This window comes from Ursus arctos, unplaced genomic scaffold (assembly GCF_023065955.2).
Source record: "Ursus arctos isolate Adak ecotype North America unplaced genomic scaffold, UrsArc2.0 scaffold_16, whole genome shotgun sequence".
NCBI classification, from domain to species: domain Eukaryota; kingdom Metazoa; phylum Chordata; class Mammalia; order Carnivora; family Ursidae; genus Ursus; species Ursus arctos.
Window position 1 is genome coordinate 43,327,413 of NW_026622830.1, and position 18,129 is coordinate 43,345,541.

The 18,129-nt window shown below is 42.7% G+C and overlaps 1 protein-coding gene across 1 annotated transcript in view; it reads left to right on the forward strand.

Annotated features, from left to right (window-relative positions):
• The window catches only part of CFAP61 (cilia and flagella associated protein 61), a 285,814-nt gene that overhangs the window by 154,955 nt on the left and 112,730 nt on the right, over positions 1–18,129 (forward strand). Inside the window, exon 17 of the mRNA XM_057312694.1 lies at positions 4,307–4,434. Coding sequence (XP_057168677.1) covers positions 4,307–4,434 — 128 coding nt within the window. The remainder of the gene's footprint in view (positions 1–4,306; positions 4,435–18,129) is intronic.

An 18,129-nucleotide genomic window follows, 5' to 3' on the forward strand; every position in this document is an offset into this window, starting at 1 on the left:
CATGCTTAGGGAGGAGTCTTCTTGAGGATTCTCTCTCTCTCTCCTGCCCCTCCCCTTCTCTCTCTCGCTCTCTCGCTCTCAAATAAATAATCTGAAAAAAAATATTCCTTTGTCTAAAGATGCTAACTTAGTCATTAGAAAAATAAGAATTACAAGTGTCTTCCCAAGACATGGAGGTAAAAATCTATTTTCTCCCCCATATTGTCACTGATTTGGTATGTAGTTAAATGGCTTACAGAATTTTGTCTCCTTTACCTTTGAAATAACTTACTAACACAAGGCACATTTAATTTCTGTCTATAAAATATGAGTCAGTAGAGAAAGCTTTATTTTTACTTCACTATTAATGAAATAAAAAACAAAAATTAAAAAACTAGGTCTCCAATGTGTGGGATATTTTTGGTGGATATTCAGACCAAGAAAAGGAAGAGTTGGCTTGACTTAAAGGATCTTACATACTGCTGTGGTTTTTGGTTTGTTTTTATTTTCCCCTGATGAAAACCTGTAGTTTGAAAGAACAGAAAGGGAGGAAATATTCCACTTTCCTTAAAAAATGGCTTGTACTCCTGCTTATGAGCAAAATAAACCCTTTATAAAGCAGCTGAAGGAGTCTTCATTTGCAGTTGTCACTGAAAGATATTTCCAGGCTGGGAAGAATTTTTTTCAAGGTATTTAAAAACCATCTATCCTAACAAAAGAAAAATGTGGTTTTTTCAGGTCACTGCATCATACCTGATGATGAATATGTTTTTAATTAAAGCCTGGACACAACATTGGTTTACTGAAAACCATTGTGATGCCTGATCTCTCTCCTGAGACACCCACCATCATTGGTACTGATGGCTAACTCTTGACACCCCGAGGCCACTTTGTGTATTCAGCAGTTAGAAAGGTGATTTCTGAGGCCTGGCAGCTGTTGGTGTTAAAGCTATTGTGTGGGAAACAAAAGCCATTCTGTTCTGTTCCCCAGCCTTCTTTGTATCATTGATACAGGAGCTGTTTCATAAATGGGGTATAATTCTTTACCAGGGAATTTCATTACTGACTATGCTTCAGTGTTTGCATGCGCTTCCGGTTAGCAGAGGGGAATGTCTGAACATACCTCCTATGGAAGGAATCTTGGAGTTCTGACCTCTGTTAAGATGCTGGCATTTTAAGTCTGTTAATTAGACCTGTGATCAGATGCCATCATACCAACATCTATGTTTCCAGTCTTCCTTGCTGTAAACCGCCAGACCCAAGGCTGGCTAGAGTGAATCGGCTGCCACCATGTTGGTCTTGGAAATTAATCAGAACACAGTACATCTGTGGCACCCACAGATACCAGAATTAACTGCTTTTCTCAAAAAATTCCTCCTTGACCTGTCTTAGGAAATTCTTATAGAACAGATTAGAGTGATATTTATTTGAAGAACAGACATTTTTTCACCCAAACGATACATTCATTATTGTCATTTAGAAAATGTGTCTGCTTAAGGAATTTTTAGTTGCATATAAAAGAAACAAACGGTCCTAAACAACCAAGAAAATGGGGTGGGCTGCATCATTCTCCCCAGCTATTCTTCCCTCCCTGGGCTGTGCCCTTGCTGGGTGCCTTTGAGGTTCCTCCCATGATAGGTGAGTCTCTTTCCTCATCTTGTAGGTGGTGGGCTCAGCCACATTACTTGCTTTGGCCAGGCTGAGGAAGTATACCTTATCTCACTTTTTGCACTTCTACCATTGCCATAAGCACATTGGCCAGCTATCTCTCATCAAAATAAAGATAAGAGACGTGTGAGGCCAAGTTGGAGCCAAACCCAGCTGAAGCCAGCCTTCAAAAATGTACTTCCAGATGACCCAGAGATGCATCAGTGAGAACAAATGACAACTATCTTAAGCCAGTGCCTTTTGTAGTAGTTATGCAGCACTACTGTGGCAATAGCTGACTGATACTTGTTGCTCACATAACTGAAGACTTGAGAGGTAGCATGGGCTCCAGATAGAGTTTGAAAGGAATTCCTATTCCACTTCTCTGTGATTCTCTTGAGGCTTTAACCAGGATGGTTTCCTTCTTGGTGGCATGATGACTGTACCATTTCAGGCTTCCCATCTATATCCCAATACTATCTAGAAGGCAAGAGGTTTCTCTTTTTCAACCATCATATAAAAAAGTCCTGGGCTTACTCTCGAAAACAGTATGGAGGTCCCTCAAAAAGTTAAAAATAGAACTACCCTATCATCCAGCAATTACACTACTAGGTATTTGCCCAAAGGATACAAAAATACTGACTCAAAGGGGTACCTGCACCCCGATGTTTATAGCAGCATTATCAAAATAGCCAAACTCTGGAAAGGGTCCAAATGTCTATCGACTGATGAATGGATAAGGAAGATGTGATATATATCTATATATATCTATATATAGATATATAGATATAATGGAATATTACTCAGCCATCAAAAAGAATGAAATCTTGCATTCACCACGACATGGATGGAGCTAGATTGTATTATGCTAAGTGAAATAAGTCAATCAGAGAAAGATACCATATGATGTCACCCATATGTGGAATTTAAGAAACAAAACAGATGAACATATGGGAGGGGGAAAAAAAGAAAAAAGAGAGAGGGAAACAAACCATAAGAGACTCTTAAAGATAGAGAAAAAAACTGAGGGGTGATGGAGGGAAGTGGGTGGAGGATGGGCTAGATGGGTGATGGGTATTAAGGAGGGCACTTGATATAATGAGCACTGGTTGTTGTATGTAAGTGATGAATCACTGAATTCTCCGGAGACCAACAATGTACTGTATGTTAACTAACTAGAATTTAAATAAAAATTTGGGGAAAAGAAAGCCCTGGGCTTCACTGTGATTAGGCCAACACAGGTCATATGTCTATCCTGGGCCAATTTTTGAGCAAAGAGGGTGGGATTATGCGACTTGATTTATGTCAGTCAGGGTCCCCTCTGAAAGATGGAGGCAAGCTCAATCTCTTCCAAAATCCATGATGTGCCTCATTAAAGGTGGGAACATGCTGAGAGGCATCAGCAGCATTAATTATGGAGAACCTAAAATCTCTAAATATTACATTACATTATTTGGGTCAAGACTGTTTCTACCTCCATATTGCTAGCCTAGCTAGAGCTAGAGAGAAGGGATTTATCCTCTAAATGTCACGTGTTCCCTTGTAAATGGCAAAACATATGGCCATACCCATGCTACCTCAAGCACGGGAAGGTGCTTAACATAGGACTCTACCACTACCCCACAGGACTCCCAAGCTCCTAGTAATTCAGGATTTTAAGAAAATGCAAAATAGATTTGGTCTATTGGAATTTGAAGATCTATGAGCTATAGGATGAATTAATGCTAATGTAATGAGAACTTAACTGACTGGGGTGCATTGGTGTGGATGTCATTCCACTGCCTTCTGGCCTCCATTGTTTCTGATAAGAAGTCAGCAGTAGTTCTTCCAGACCAGAGTAAGAATCAAATAAAAATGTGTGTTGAATTAATGAATTAAAAATAGAACCATGGTCTTGTGACACAATCTAACATTCTTTCAAGAATACCCCACCATCACTTTGTAAAACCTTCCTTTGTACATTTACTGCTTCCACTGAAGCCTCTGTAGGAAAGTGAATCAAACAAATCAACTCAGATAAGTTTTTCAAACGTGGATATTAAAATGACCACCAGTTACTTTCTCTGCTTCTAAGAGTTCTCCCTGACCTCAGATCATCTACAATATTGAATAACCCTTATTAGCTAACATGTTTTTGCCATTCAACTGAGGTTTGTCATTTTACGAATATTACTAACCCCTGTGCACAAGGCACTGTGTTAAGTAGTGTGATGGATGCAGAATGGAAAGAGTTAATACTTGCCTTAAATTACCCAACAATTACAATCTAATTGTTGTTCAAGTTTTCAAGGTAATCTTGGACAGAAGGATCTTTCATGAAACTCCAGATTCTCAAGGAGCAACTTGTCTGTCTTCTTGTGGGCTTATTTTTACTTTATTGTTTCTAACCATAAGGGGCCTCAGTTCTATAGGAAACATCCATCAGCAATAAGGCAAAAATGTTGTAAACCAAGCATCTTGATGTGATCCAGACCAGGTCTTAGGTATATTCCCATATTCTTACATTACTGTCTTAAAAATACCTTTCCATAAAGGTCACTATGGCTGTGTATGGGCATTGTTCAGTCTGATTTGCGGATAATGTCCTGGTTAAATAACTCTACATAATTGCCAGTCCAGGAGCTCAGACTCAGCTGCATTTTCCTTAGGTCTCTCTTTCTCTTTGTATCTTTTATTACAGTTGAATTATGCCTTGAACCATACGAATAGAAAACTGACATTGGAACCTAAAATAACTGTCAATGCCAAGATTGTTGTGGTTGGTGCATCCAATGTTGGAATTTCCTTCCTAGAGACATTGGTATTTTGGTGAGTTGTTTTACTTTATTTATTTCTTTATTTTTAAAGGGGCTCTTCTCTTCTATACCTGAGATGGTTTTTTGAAAGAAAAGACCTGAGTTTTTTGTGTTACCCCACATACTGTGCCTAGGTGAATGAATCAGTGAAATATTCTAGACCAAGGGTTGGCAAACTATAGCCCCTGGGTCAAATGTGGCTTTCTTCCTGCATTTGTAAATAAAGCTTTATTGGAACACAGTCACAGTCAATTATATGTTGTCTCTGTTTTCTTGATACAGTGGCAGATTTGAGAGGCTGTAACAGAGGCTGTTTAACCTGCAGTGCCTAAAATATGTATACTCTGACCTTTTCCAGAAGTTTGCCAACCCCAGCCTATACTGTGTTTCCCTTATTGGCTGAATCATAAGAATCACCTAGAGCATTTGTTAAAGAGGTAGGTTCCCAGGCCCAGCACCTGACATACAGAATCAGAAACTTCCAGGGACAACTCTGGTACTCTGTATTTTAACAGGTGCTCCGTATAATCAGGCAGGTTTGGGAACCAATTTTGACACTGCATAACACAGATAGGCTTTCAGAATTGTCAGATGGGCCTTTCTTCCAGCCCCTGCATTTTGGGTGCCAGGGAACAGAGGAAAGCTCCACAGGGAAGACTGAGGCCCATTCATCTCTTTAGCATTGTTCTGTTACCTTCACAGCACTAAACGGGTTTCCTTTCAGAGCCCATTTTCATCATAGGGAATTCCCAGGGGTCCTCAGATTCCCCTGAGTAGCTCTCCATCTGCTCACTGAATTTCAGCCCCTCCCTGACAGGAAGAGCCCTAGGTTATTGTCCCAGAACTTGGTTCATGGTCTGGCATCACCACCAACTGACATGGAACCCTAGATGCGTTGCCTCGCTTCTCTTGGACTTGGTTTCCTTGGTTTTTTTTTTTTTTTTTAAGTCTCATGGATGTCTTAAAAGACCCTGGCTTTGGAGAACCACAGACTTCTGAATCAAGAGTCCAGTTTTTTCTAAATCTTTTATTCAGGATCACATGAGAAATTTTAGCTCCTGTTCAAAACTATAGGTGCTAAGAGATAAGCAGAAGATGGGAGAAAGCAGTCCCCCCTCCCCCAACTCCTCCAGAAGCCAACCAACAAAGGTACCAGCCCAAGCATAAGGCCTTGTGAGGGGTTAGACAAGGAAAGGGAGGGAGGAAATGACCCCAACAGGTGTTTGTCCCTGGTTGATAAGGAGACGAGCTAACCCTGCAGGGTTACTTTGCTCATTTGACATCGCATTAACCAGATAAAGATTTTTTTTTCACTTTACAGCCAGTTTGTTCAATTATCTGGAACATACCCCTAGTTAATCAGAAATAAGTCACATGTCATTATTGAAATCAGCAACAGAGCTCATATGCTTTAAATATCGTAGTCAGTTTATAGCAATCTTTCATTGCAAGAATGAAATAACGAGAAGCAGCCAGGAATATCCATTTTCGCATGTAAGTCATGCTACAGTTGAGGGCTTTCCTCATTCTGAGGGGTCTCTTCTCTAAGACTCCGAACAGCAAGTCATGTGCGGCCATTTCTGAATGATGAATTATTGGTGTGGACTTGTGAAAATATAGTAGTTCAAGAAGTTAGCAAAAACAGGTCTGAAATCTTACTTCACCTACATACTTAGTCATTACATCTTATTTTAAATGATTACATTAAGATATATACATATAATTTTCCTTTTGTGGAATCAACTTAGATTTAATAAAGACAAGTAGAAATTTGGATATAAGTACTTGGTTGATTAAATTCCTCAATCAGACAGACCTTTTTAAAGCATTTTAAAGTACTCCTAGTTTTCTGTCATCATTACACAGATTACAGACCCTAAAAATAGACTGGTATCAGTTTACGGATCTTGAATCCTTCACAGAGGAAATAGTTTTCTCATTATTTTCCCTAATTATTTTAAATTAGCAATCACCATAGTAACCTACTGCATATTTGACTTTACCAGCTTAACTGCTATTTGAACTAGATGTTATAAATGATTTGACCTGAAACGAAATGGAAATGATCGCCAAACATTGACCCCCAGTGAGGATTAAACCCACATTTTGGAGGCAAGATTTAGAAATATTGTCCTCCTGATGTTTCCGCACTGCCGTATCAGACACAGCTGGGGCTCTGTAGTTCCCGGAACGCCCACGTGAGGCCCAGTACAGCAACCTCTTTTTCCAGAAAATCTGGTAATCCTGTTATCTAGTGACAAAACAGTCAACTCTTTGTCCTCATATGATGTACATACCAAAAAATTACAAAGCATTTGTCCTCTTCAAAGGATACCAAAAGCAGTCCCTGCATAAATTCTCTTCCCTTGTGATGTCCTTTTTCCCTCAAGTGCTAAGGTGCTGCTGGGGTAGCTGAAAGGATTTGCCTTAAGTCATCAACTAATATAGCAGGATGTAGCTCCATGGGAGGGGGGAATAGTGAGGGTGATGTTTTTGAGTTTTTTGTTTTTTGTTTTGTTTTAGTGCAACATTCCATCTGGTCCTTAGCTGTTACCCATCCAGTTACATCTGCACAGACCCCTCTTCTTAAGAGTCTTTGGTTGTCAGGCCTGCGGGCACCCTGCATCTTCTTGTCCTTACGAGACAAGGCCTCCTGGGCCCCTCAGTTTCTGGTGACATGTGTGACAGGTGTTTTCCTAGGGACACATACGAGTATCCCTTGGGGTGCTCCCATCCTCCCAGTCCTATTCAGTCCACCAGTGCTGGGCTCAAGAGTGGCAGCCCTGCTCTCAGAGCTTCCTGAAATCTCCATCCGCCCTCCTACCTTTCCTGACTGGCTGGTGGAGGTGCAGGGTAATTAGGGGTCAGGGGGAGGCTCAGCTAATTTGTCCCCCACTTCCCGGGGCATGTCCATTCATCTGAGAGTATTGTGTCCAAGAAACCCCAAGAAGAGCCGTGGAGGGAGAGTGTTTGAGTCCCACACACCACGCTATGGCCAGCCACCCTCTAGCCACATGCATCTTCTGGCCTTTCCCCATCACCTTCTCTTTCCCAAGGGCTGCCATGGTGATCACGAGGAGCTGAGCAGGGGACCAAGAGCAGACATGGAGTCAGGGCCAGGGGAGCTTTCTTGCGGTAGGGGTTGAAGAGGAGGAAACCCCCGCCCATCCTGTGGTGTAGACAGCAGTGAACTGGAGGGGAAAGGCAGCTCTTCAGACATTTTATTGTGAATCATCTAGGTTCTTTAGCATTCCAAGACATTTACATCATGGACCTGAACTATTTTTAAATTATGGTTCTCATGATTGATAGGTTGTGTTCATTCAGCTGCCCCAGCTCTTTGGGACTGAAAGTTCTTGTCTTGGACAGTATAAGAATTTCATATACATTATCCTTCTTTGTACTTTTAGTAATAAGACTTGTCTAAAACTCCAGTCATGGGAAAGAGCAGAAAGAACTTGGTATCAGCTGTCCGCCCCCCTGTGCTGCCAACCAGTGCTATGGCCTGTCCTCCTCACTGTGCTGAGAGGGTCATGGCAGGGACCCCCACAGTCCTGCCAGCCTGAAGGTGCTGTCACCCTAGGAACTCCACCAATCACATCTGAGGCCTAAAGGGAACTTCCTCTTCTTGGATCAATAGTCAGGTCTGGAGGTGAGCGTCTGTCATCTGTCCAGGAATCACTGTTTGCCAGAGAAGAGCTTTGTAATGAAGTCTGAAAGCTCTTTTCAGAAAGCAGGAGGCACTTTGCCGCAAAACTTTAGGAAGTCATATTTTCACCAATCACTTCACGGATCAAGTCCAGCTCTGCTGAACACCCTGAATGTCATGCTTTGAATACTAAAGGCTTTCCAATGAAGTACTCCAATTTCATTTTTTAAAGAGAAATATAGAAATGCTATGCCAAAAAAAAGGAGCAGATGGGGCACCTGGGGGGCTTTGTTGGGTAAGTGTCTGATTCTTGATTTCGGCTCAGGTCATGACCTTAGGGTCGTGAGATCGAGCCCCACATCGGGCTCCTCGCTGGGCATGGAACCTGCTTGAGCTTGTCTCTCTCCTTTTTCTTCTGCCCCTCCCCTGTTCACACTCTCTCTCTCCCTAAACAAACAAAAAAAATAATTAAAAAAAAAGGCAGGAGCGTCCTTTTTACTCACAGTGTGGTCTGTGGAGCGGCAGCAGTATCACAGTCACCTGGGCGCTCACTAGCAATCCAGAGTCTCAGGCCCTGCCCCAGGCAGTGTCCCAAGTAGAGAGCGGTTCCCCCCCTCCAAGAATTACACAGAACAGCTTCTTTGCTGCTATCTCTTGGGCATGAACTCACTGAGCTGCAGCAGTTACGGGTTTATTCTGTTTCAGCTCGTGTGTTTCTATGCTTCTGTGCATTATATTATTTACTCCTAATTATGGAGCAGTTCCTTTTAATCCATTATTTTAAAATCCTTCCTAATTAAATTCTGAGGTAAAGAATCTCTCGAGGAGCCTACAGTGGCATCCTGGGATGACAGTGACTGAAAGCAGCTCTGGGTGGTGTCCCGATGACCCTTTGTGTGCCTAGAGAAACAGGCTTCAATTCACAGAAAGCGCTGGAGGCTGCGAAGGCTCCAGGCTCACCTTCCCTTCCACTTCCACCACAGGGAAGAGTTTTCTCAAAAAATCGACCAAATGATCTCACCAAGGGGGGGCATCTCTGATTTTCTACCTAAACATGAATCTCTCATCTGGTTGGGTGGGTTGCAGTGACTAAGAAGAGCTTGGACCAAGGAGGCCACATGTGTAAAGCCGCCACTGGGGCCAGACGACCGAACTCCTGCTAGTGGGCCACACATCCGGCGCAGCTGTGGGCTCTGGCAGCAGCCAGCCCAGCGCCTGCGGCTTAATTAGACTTTTTATCTCTACATTCGTCTGAGGACATCTGAAACCTTCAGTGTGGCCTGTCACTAATTAGGTGACTAATTAAATAGTTAGTGCTTACTTGCTGATCTCAGAGCTAAACCCCAGTGAACAGGTTGGTAGTTGTCATTGTTCCATACCGTCGGTCTCAGCCCCATGAATGGATGGACATGTGCTCCCTTAGATTGTCCTTTTGATACCCAGGCAAGCACAGTGTGGTGGCCAGGCCTGCGGCACGTGCGCTGCCGTCCTCCGCTTTGCCTGGGGAGCAGGCAGAGATCAACGGGGCAGGTCGCGTCTTGCCTCTTGTTATGTTGGCATCACAATGGGACCTGTCAGGGGCCCACGCCAAGACACCAAGACACCGAGACACCGTCTGGTGACTGGGGCGGGGGTGGGGGAGGGGAGGGACAGCTCTGTGTGGAGCTCAGAGGTCCAGCCTTCCCAGGCAGAAAGACTTGCCGTTCTGCCACCAGAAAACAATGACCCAGACTCCCTGGTGTTGCTAATCACAATTGAGTTTCCTAATCTGATTCCAAGATTTAAATGTAATTAATGTTAAATGAGAAAAATTTTCATTTACTGAAATTGTCCATTCCAGCTCATTTCAGGATAACTTTTCTTATCTCCTACTGCCCACTTTAGATACTCCCAGAACAAAAGAAAAGCAAGACTCTTTGAGCAATATTAGGCCTTTTGGGGGATAAGCTTATTGTCATTTTTGTGTGTGCTTTTTTTTTTTTCGTGAATCTTTGGGGTTAATTGGGGAATGAGTTCTTCACGATCACACAAAATACAAACCACATGTGCAGATTGAGTAATAGACTCACCCACCCTCCACCCTCTACTATCAGATCATTTTCAAATGATGATGTTGACACATGTCTTGGATTGCATTCCTTCAAAAGCTGAAAACAAAGAATTTGGGTACAGTTTATTTGGGGGTGATCCCAGGAAATTACCTGAGACCGTAGGGTGGTGAGGTGGGAAAGGGAGGGAAGTCAACAAAACCCCCAAAAAGCATTGGTCAGCGGGTCGCTGTGGGCAGCTGAGACCTAATGCCACACTGGGGCCCTCAAAGGGACACAAGGAAAAGTGGTCCCTCTTCAGGTGAGGGAGGTATAGTATTTACCCACCAGTTAATGTCCTTCTGATCACATGGTCACCTTCGGCTGTTCTTCCAGCCTGTCCCTTCATCTCCCCTGGGCAGAAGATGCCCCCAGGCAGAAAGGGGCAGGAAGGCAGAGGGAAGGGAGAACCTTTTCCAGGTGTTGTGTGGGTAGGCTCCCTACCATCCCCATTTTTTTAGTTTGTTCTTTCCTTCTTAATATGCCATTGTCCTTTAGCAAAGCACGTGGGCAGAGATGAAGGAAGAGAAAAAGCGAGGCTAGATAAGAAGGCTGTGGCAAGAGGATTTCATGGCCACCTCTCTTCCCAGGCGTTCTTGCAGGTCTGAAGAGAACCCAGGTGTATCAGAAAGTTTTGCTGGAAAAAAAAGACAGCCTTGGGGGACCTGTCTTGGCAGATACTTTATTTCTACTTTGGGACAGAGAAAAGGTTAGATCGGTAGTTTTCAAATTGTGGTCTGTGGACTAGCACTTCCAAATATCACTTGGGGACCCGCTAGAGATGCGAATACTCAGGTGTCATCCTGTAAGGATCAAATCAGAAATGAGGGGGAGAAGGGGGCAGGGCTCTGTGTTCTCACACCCCTCTGAGGGGCAGAGTCCCAGAACCACCGACTAAGGGTGTACTGGAGAGAGTCGGTGTTCTGCCATGACTGATGGGGCCCAGGAAAATCATCCAACATCTGTGAAGCTTACTGTCCTCACCTGTACAACTGGGAGAGAACCCAGAATCTCTCCTCCTCACTGGCATGAGGGTTAAATCAGGTGATACATGCAAAGCATCTGGAAAAGCCTAGCACTCAAAACTTATTAGACTGACACTGCCCCACTAATTAAATCTGCATATCTAGTTCCCTTGTGGCAGCCTTGCATTATCTCATATGAGAGAAGAGCCTGGGGAGGTAGAGCCTTTATATGGAAGATGCTTTCTTCCCTGAGGATTAGGGATGAATCACAGGTGTTTCCTGCCAGTGTATGTGTCTCCTCCTTGCAAGAGTTCCTGGTCTGGCAAAGACCTTCTCTTGCAGTTTGGCTAAAATGGCCACCATCTCTGGTTCAACATCAGGAGGACCAAGCAAGCTGACCAACGCTCTGTGGTGTTTCTATTTTGTAAAGTTGCTTGACTATGGAAAAAACTGGAGTTGTGCCCTGCCCTTTTAACTGTCTACCCAAACTCAAGGATGCAGCAAATCCCTTATGCACCAAAGACTCTCATGGTCGTAGGGGCCACATCTCTGGCTCCCACTGACCATCACTGCTTTATGGGTTGCCAATGGATATTTCTCAGGCCCTTTCGTGATACTTGGATGCTTTGCAAACCTTAATCTGGACTATTTTAGATCCTCTAGTCTGTCACTAACCTCAAGTTTATCATGTAAGTCTTAGGCGTCTCCAAGTGCACCACCATGCCAAATCTAGGAATTCCCTTACATTAAAAAAACAAGGCCAAGACAAATATTTCAGCCTTTACTCATGTGTCTCAGATATTTAATGGGATCATATACTCCTTCAGTAAAACTTATATTAAACTCTACCCAATTTTATTAAGCACCCAAACCCCCTGGGAGCCTCTCATTTTTCTGTGCCTAGAATAGTGGTTCTCAAAATGGACCACCAGCATGGACATCATTTGGGAACTTGTTAGAAATACAAATTCTCAGGCCCCACCCCAGACCTACCGTATCAGAAACTTGGAGAATGGGGCCCAGAGATCTCTGTTTAAACAAGTCCTCCAGGGAATTACTTGGACCTCAGTGGCACTAGTCCATATTATCTATCTCCCTCCTACTGTTCCCACCTTTCTCGTATGCAGCCTAACTCCCCAAAAGACCAAGGACACCATTACTCCCAGTCACACCTCCTTGACCAGCCCGAGCTCTGAATCCACTAGTCACTTTCTTGCTTTCCCATAGCACCCACCAATTGAATTCTGTTGACCTGGTACAAACAAATAGAAGTGGCTATAAGCACTTTTAGGGATAAGGAGGTGTCAAACTGACACTTCCCTTACACCATTTGATACTGGGTGGAAATTTGGAGGAGAGGCCTAGAGAAGTGCCAGGTAGCCACCCCCTCTGGAGAATTGGAGCACTTGGAGCCACTGTGTGAGATCCAGACCAGACAAGGCCATCTACTGGGCACATGGCCTCTGGAGACCATCTTGATCTCTAACTGGAGTTCTCAAAAGAGAATTTCTTTCAAAGGGATAACCAGAATCTTCCCAATATACCAACATAGTAAGGCACTTGGGCTTTAAAGAAAAAAAAAAAAGCCTTGAATTTCCTTGTATTTTAAGAACTTGTGATGGACATAATGTTGTGATCAGCTTCCTGGACATGAGGTTAATGTTGAGTAACTTTTTTCTATAAGCAACGGATTGTGAAAATTCCAGACTCAACAACTCTGTACACCAGAGCTACTTGTGGGGGTGGGGTGGTTTTAAAAAGTTTCCTGGGCCCCTATTCCTGTCATTATAATTTCCGGGCTGGGGTGGGTCCCAGGAATATGTATCTTTAAGACTCCCCATGTAACTCTGACACGCATCCGGCTATTGTAACCATTTATGTAGACATTTCCTCAAAATTGGCAGTCTTATCTATAAGGAAACCTATTTCCCCCTATCATTGCTCATTGTAATTAACCTGTTTTTATGAGCTTGTTTTCCAAACCACATTTTCCAATTCTCAACAAATCATATAACTTCTAGGTTGACATATCATTACTTCAGGGCTTACCAGGCATAATTATTAACTTATCATTAAACATGACATAGCTGAAGTCATTACCCATGTCATTGTATTTACACGCTAAATTGGACCTCGTGAAAAGCATTTCATACACTTCATGCTTAAACTGTCACCATTAAGAATAAAGGTCCAAGATCTAACTACCAAGCATGAGGAAACCTGCCTGTATGGTGTTAATAAAGCCTTGTAACCACCAGCATTTGCCCCAAACATAAAACCTGTCCTCATCCCCATCCCCACACCTCCAGAAGTGATCTCACTCACTGTTGAATCCCCACAATGCTTTATTCCAGTCTTAGGGACCTGATTGATTGATATCTTATATTTTACCATCTCTTGTGTGCAAAGGCTTTCCAGCTGGTCTTTTATAACTGCCGTCTTGGTATTACATCTTGTAAATGTTCCATATATATAAAACTATGTTCGAAGTATAAATGTATAACATTTTCACTTCATTTCCCATACATTATAAAGCAAAATTCAATTTCATCTTAGTTTGTTTTGCCACAACTTCCAAATTTTATTCTTCTTCATTCAGTGACCATTTCAAACATTACATTCATTTTCATTTTTTCAGTAAGGATTTATGTTTTACTTTTATGCAGAGATACACAACTACTCATCTGAGATCCTGAATCCCCAGACCTTCCTCCTAGTCCCTTATCCTGGGCACCACCCCTCTCCCCTGATGGGTCCCTGGAGAATTCACAGAGCACCTACGTTACTCCAGGCAGGCACCCAGACCTTATTGTTGGGTTCAGTGTTGATTCTAGATCTCTTGTCCCAGGACACAAGCCTGGGCTCAGGCAGATTTAAGAGTCTTGCTCCTTGGTCCTTTTCTCCAGGCCCCTTGCTGGTTCCTACTGGAGCTTCCATGAATAGGAGAGCCACGCAAGATGGCGCCCGAGAGAAGAGAGAAAAAGGGTTAGGGAGAGAGCTTTGAACTTCTTCCTCACCCCATGAACACTCCACCCACCTTTAGAAGAGCTCAGAATCCTTAATGCCACCCTCTTTGGGTCGCTGTTTCTTTGGTCTCCCCCTGGAGGTCTGAGTACGCCATTACTGACAGCTGGGTGGCAATGGAAGCAGCTGCCATGCTGTTTTTACTAACACAACAGAAATGAAGTAGCCAAGGACATTGCCAAAAACAATGTCTTTTGTGATCTAAACAAAATGGTATTGCCGAAGAAAGTTAAAAATTTTTTTTCAGGGAAAAACAGGCAGATTCTCTTAATAAACGTATCATAAATATTTTGACCTGTTTTGCTTTATATTTTTCTTTTGGTATTGGAAATTCACATAACTCCCAACTTCTAAGTTCCATCTATAGCGTTTCATCATGAATTTTGTGACATTGCATGATATCATTAAGACTGAATTAGATCTGAGTTATCCTTTGACTACTTAAATAAGCAGTTAGGTTAAATACCTGTCTTGAGCTAGGATTTACTGTAATTTGGCAAACATTTTTGTCATCGTTGTGAACAATTCAGAAAGCAGGGATTTTTAGTAAATTAAATGGTAACATTTAGATTGATGTGGAAGAATTATTTTCTCTCTGCATTATCTATTTATTCAAATAAAAGCATTAATGGAAGCAGTTAATTAAGTCACTGGCTTTGGTTGCTCTTGCTATACCAAAAAAAAAAAAACCAAGAAAAAATTAAAAATAAAAATAATAAGCATTAACTTGGCAGGCTGACAGGTTTCTCTTGCCCAGAACGGTAAGCAACATGAAAAGTTTTATGTTTCTTTTATCGTGTTCACAATAAATTGGCAATGTGACCCTCTTTATTTGAAGGATAAGGATGTTTAGACCTAATTTTGTAGCTGTCCTCCTGAAGCATGGAATGAAACGCAATACCTTTTACTTATTTCCCTGGATACTCTAATCCCTCCCTGCTTTACAAGTATCTTTGAGCTGTTCCTCCCCTTGTATCCACAGCAACATAAAATCCCCACTGGAATTATCTGCTGTGAAAATGCAGGTGCACTTGTTTAATGTTTCATTGGCTTGAGCACTTAACTTGAACTTTTTTTTTTTTCCACGACACCGTGACCTTTGATTTTGGAGCAGAGGGCTCACAGTGATGTTAGATATTGTTTATGTGCATGAAGCCAACACCATTAGTTCTGAGAACTGTGTGTTTTTCTGTGGTCCTGCTATTCCTGCCATTTTGTCTACTGTGTGTCCAAATCCAAGATGTACCCTGTGACTCACTGTTCTGTTTGCAGGAACTTTTAAAATATTCATTGGTCATCAAATTAAAAGTCTTAAACATTTGATCTCCATATTTCATCCTCAGAAGAGCTAAAGACTACTAAAATTGTACATTAAAAACTTTATTATTTGGACCAATATTTTTTATTATTTTTTTTTAAAGATTTTATTTATGTATTTGACAGAGAGAGAGCACAGCAGGGGGAGCGGCAGGCAGAGGGAGAGGGAGAAGCAGGCTTTCTGCTGAGCAGGGAGCCCAATGTGGGGCTCGATCCCAGGATCCTGGGATCATGACCCAAGCTGACGGCAGATGCTTAACTGAGCCACCCAGGCGCCCCAGACCAATATTTTTAGATAGTTATCAACTTAAAAAATTAAATACTTGGATGTTTCTGAATCAGATTAAAAATCAAATAAAAAAATACAAGGTTGGAGAAAAATGTAGACACATTCATATAAAGGCGTGAAAGAGTTGGGGAACCTTCACTGAGTAACAAGAAGGTTAACGAGGTTAATTTAGGCCCTGATATAAGGCCCTCATGAGGGCCTTACATACCATGCTCATGCATTTGAACTTAATGTTTTAAATTATTTTAATTAAAATCATTATTTATTGCAAATGTTCTATGCAGCAGGCAATATTCTAAACATTTTTACAGATACTATCACGTAATCCTCACAGCACCCCTATAAGGCATTAGGTTCTATTATTCCCATTTTACAGACTAGGAAGCCGAGCCGCAGAGAGGTTAAATAAGTTGCCACTTTCCCAAGGTCAAAAAGCTAAAAAGTACTGGAGCCTGGGGTCCAACTGAGACAATCTGACCCTTGAGCCCATGGTCTTAGCTACTCTGCTCTGCTGCTATCATGGTGATGAGCTAACGTGGAAACTTAAAACCAGGAACAACTGAGATTTGATTTAATTTAAAAAGAGGTTTCCAGTGGCTGTGTGGAAGATGGGCAGGAGAAAGACTCGTGCCAGAGAAACTCACTGGAGACTATTTCTCTAGGCAAGAAGGTGAGCTAAGGCAATGGGTCTCAGGAATGTCGGTGGGGCGCATTCGAGACATGTGGATCAGATAAAAGTGACTGGACATGGTGACCACTTGTGGGAAGTGAGAAAGAGGGGAGGAGTCTGAAGTTGGCTCTCCAATCCCTAAATCGAGAGATGGTTGGTTGGTCATGCCTTTGGCGGAGATAAAGGAGCAAAGGAATGGGGCTCCAAAGCCCTGTGTTTGAACACCTACTGAATTTGGGATGCCTGTGGAGCAGCCCCATTAGGACTGATAGACATTTGGAAATTGGGTTTCAGGCCCAGAAGGAAGCTATAGTGTAAATATGTAACAGGAAGTCATGGTAGTAGGTAGCCTGGGTTAGGAAGCAGGCATGAAGACTGGGAAGCTTGTGAGCAGGGATGGATGGGCAAAGGAGGAGGACAGCAATCATAGAAGAGAATCTTAACATAATGTTGTCCCAGACAGCATGTTCTATGGCTGCAGCTTTTGGCCGGGGTCTCTGTCGTGGCTCTGGCTGACCCCATTTCCTCCATTCACATCAGTGATGACGTCCTACCCTTGCGAGTTCCTGGATGACTCCCCATCCCCTTTCGGTTCCCAGAACACTGCACATACCTGTCTACCTCTGTTCATTTGAACTCCATGGAGTTAGCCATCTATCTGCCTGGACCCTGATTGATAGAAGGATCTTCCCCCATGCCCACCTACCCTTCCTTCATGAGTCAGCATGAGTAGAGATTTCTAGTTGCCTCCCAGTATTTATTCTGTACTTTGTTCTTGATAACAGAACCTTGGGCAATGTGGTTTTTGAAAAACACCATTTTCCAGGTTCTCTTTCTGCCACATGTGGCTGTATTACTGAGTTCTGGCAATGTAAGCAGAAATGTCACATGAGACTTTTAATCTCTTCTTAATGGACAGACCTTTCCACCCATTCCTCCTTCCTTCTGACTATAATGTGGATACGGGATGTGATATCTGGAGCTCCAGGAACCACCTTGGGCCTAAGGGGACCTTGAGAGTGGAAGCCATCTTGGAGAAGCAGACAAGCAGGGCCATGGCCCCTGTTGACTGCATGTCTCCATCTTAGCACGAACTGGTTACTTCCAGGTTTATTAAATACAGCTGTAAGAGAAGTGTGCTGGTACAGAAATAGGGAGAAGAAGGGAGGAACATGAAGAGGAGACAGGGTTATTGGGGAAAACCTGTCTTCTGAATTAGGGGGAATGGAAGAATGGTCTTGTCGATGTTATTAGAGGTAACAAGGAGGGAAACAGGGTTGGGGGGTGGCTGGTGGCCGGTCTCTGTTTTCTTTATGATGTGGGAGATGTACTCACTTGAGAATGAGGAAAGGGGATCAGAGGGAGAACAATAAAGGTTAAAGTAGTGACCTTGAAGACTGGATAAAGGACCAGAGTAGCCACAGTGAAGAATGCAAAAGGAATTTGGCTAAGGAGTGGAAAGGTGGTGCCTTGTAGATAAAAATCCAGACAATGCCCCCCACTCAAAATCTTTTGGAGAAGTCTTTAATTGCACAATTACATAATTCAGGATATTGCAGTGTGGCAATTTGGCAATTTAGAAGTCATTTGATCCATGTTGTTAGATCGTTCAAATTATTCAGTGCCAAAGGGATTGTTTTTGTAGTAAAAGATATAGCTGGATAATTACTAAGCCGCCTGTTCACATAGAGCTGTAAAAACGGCATG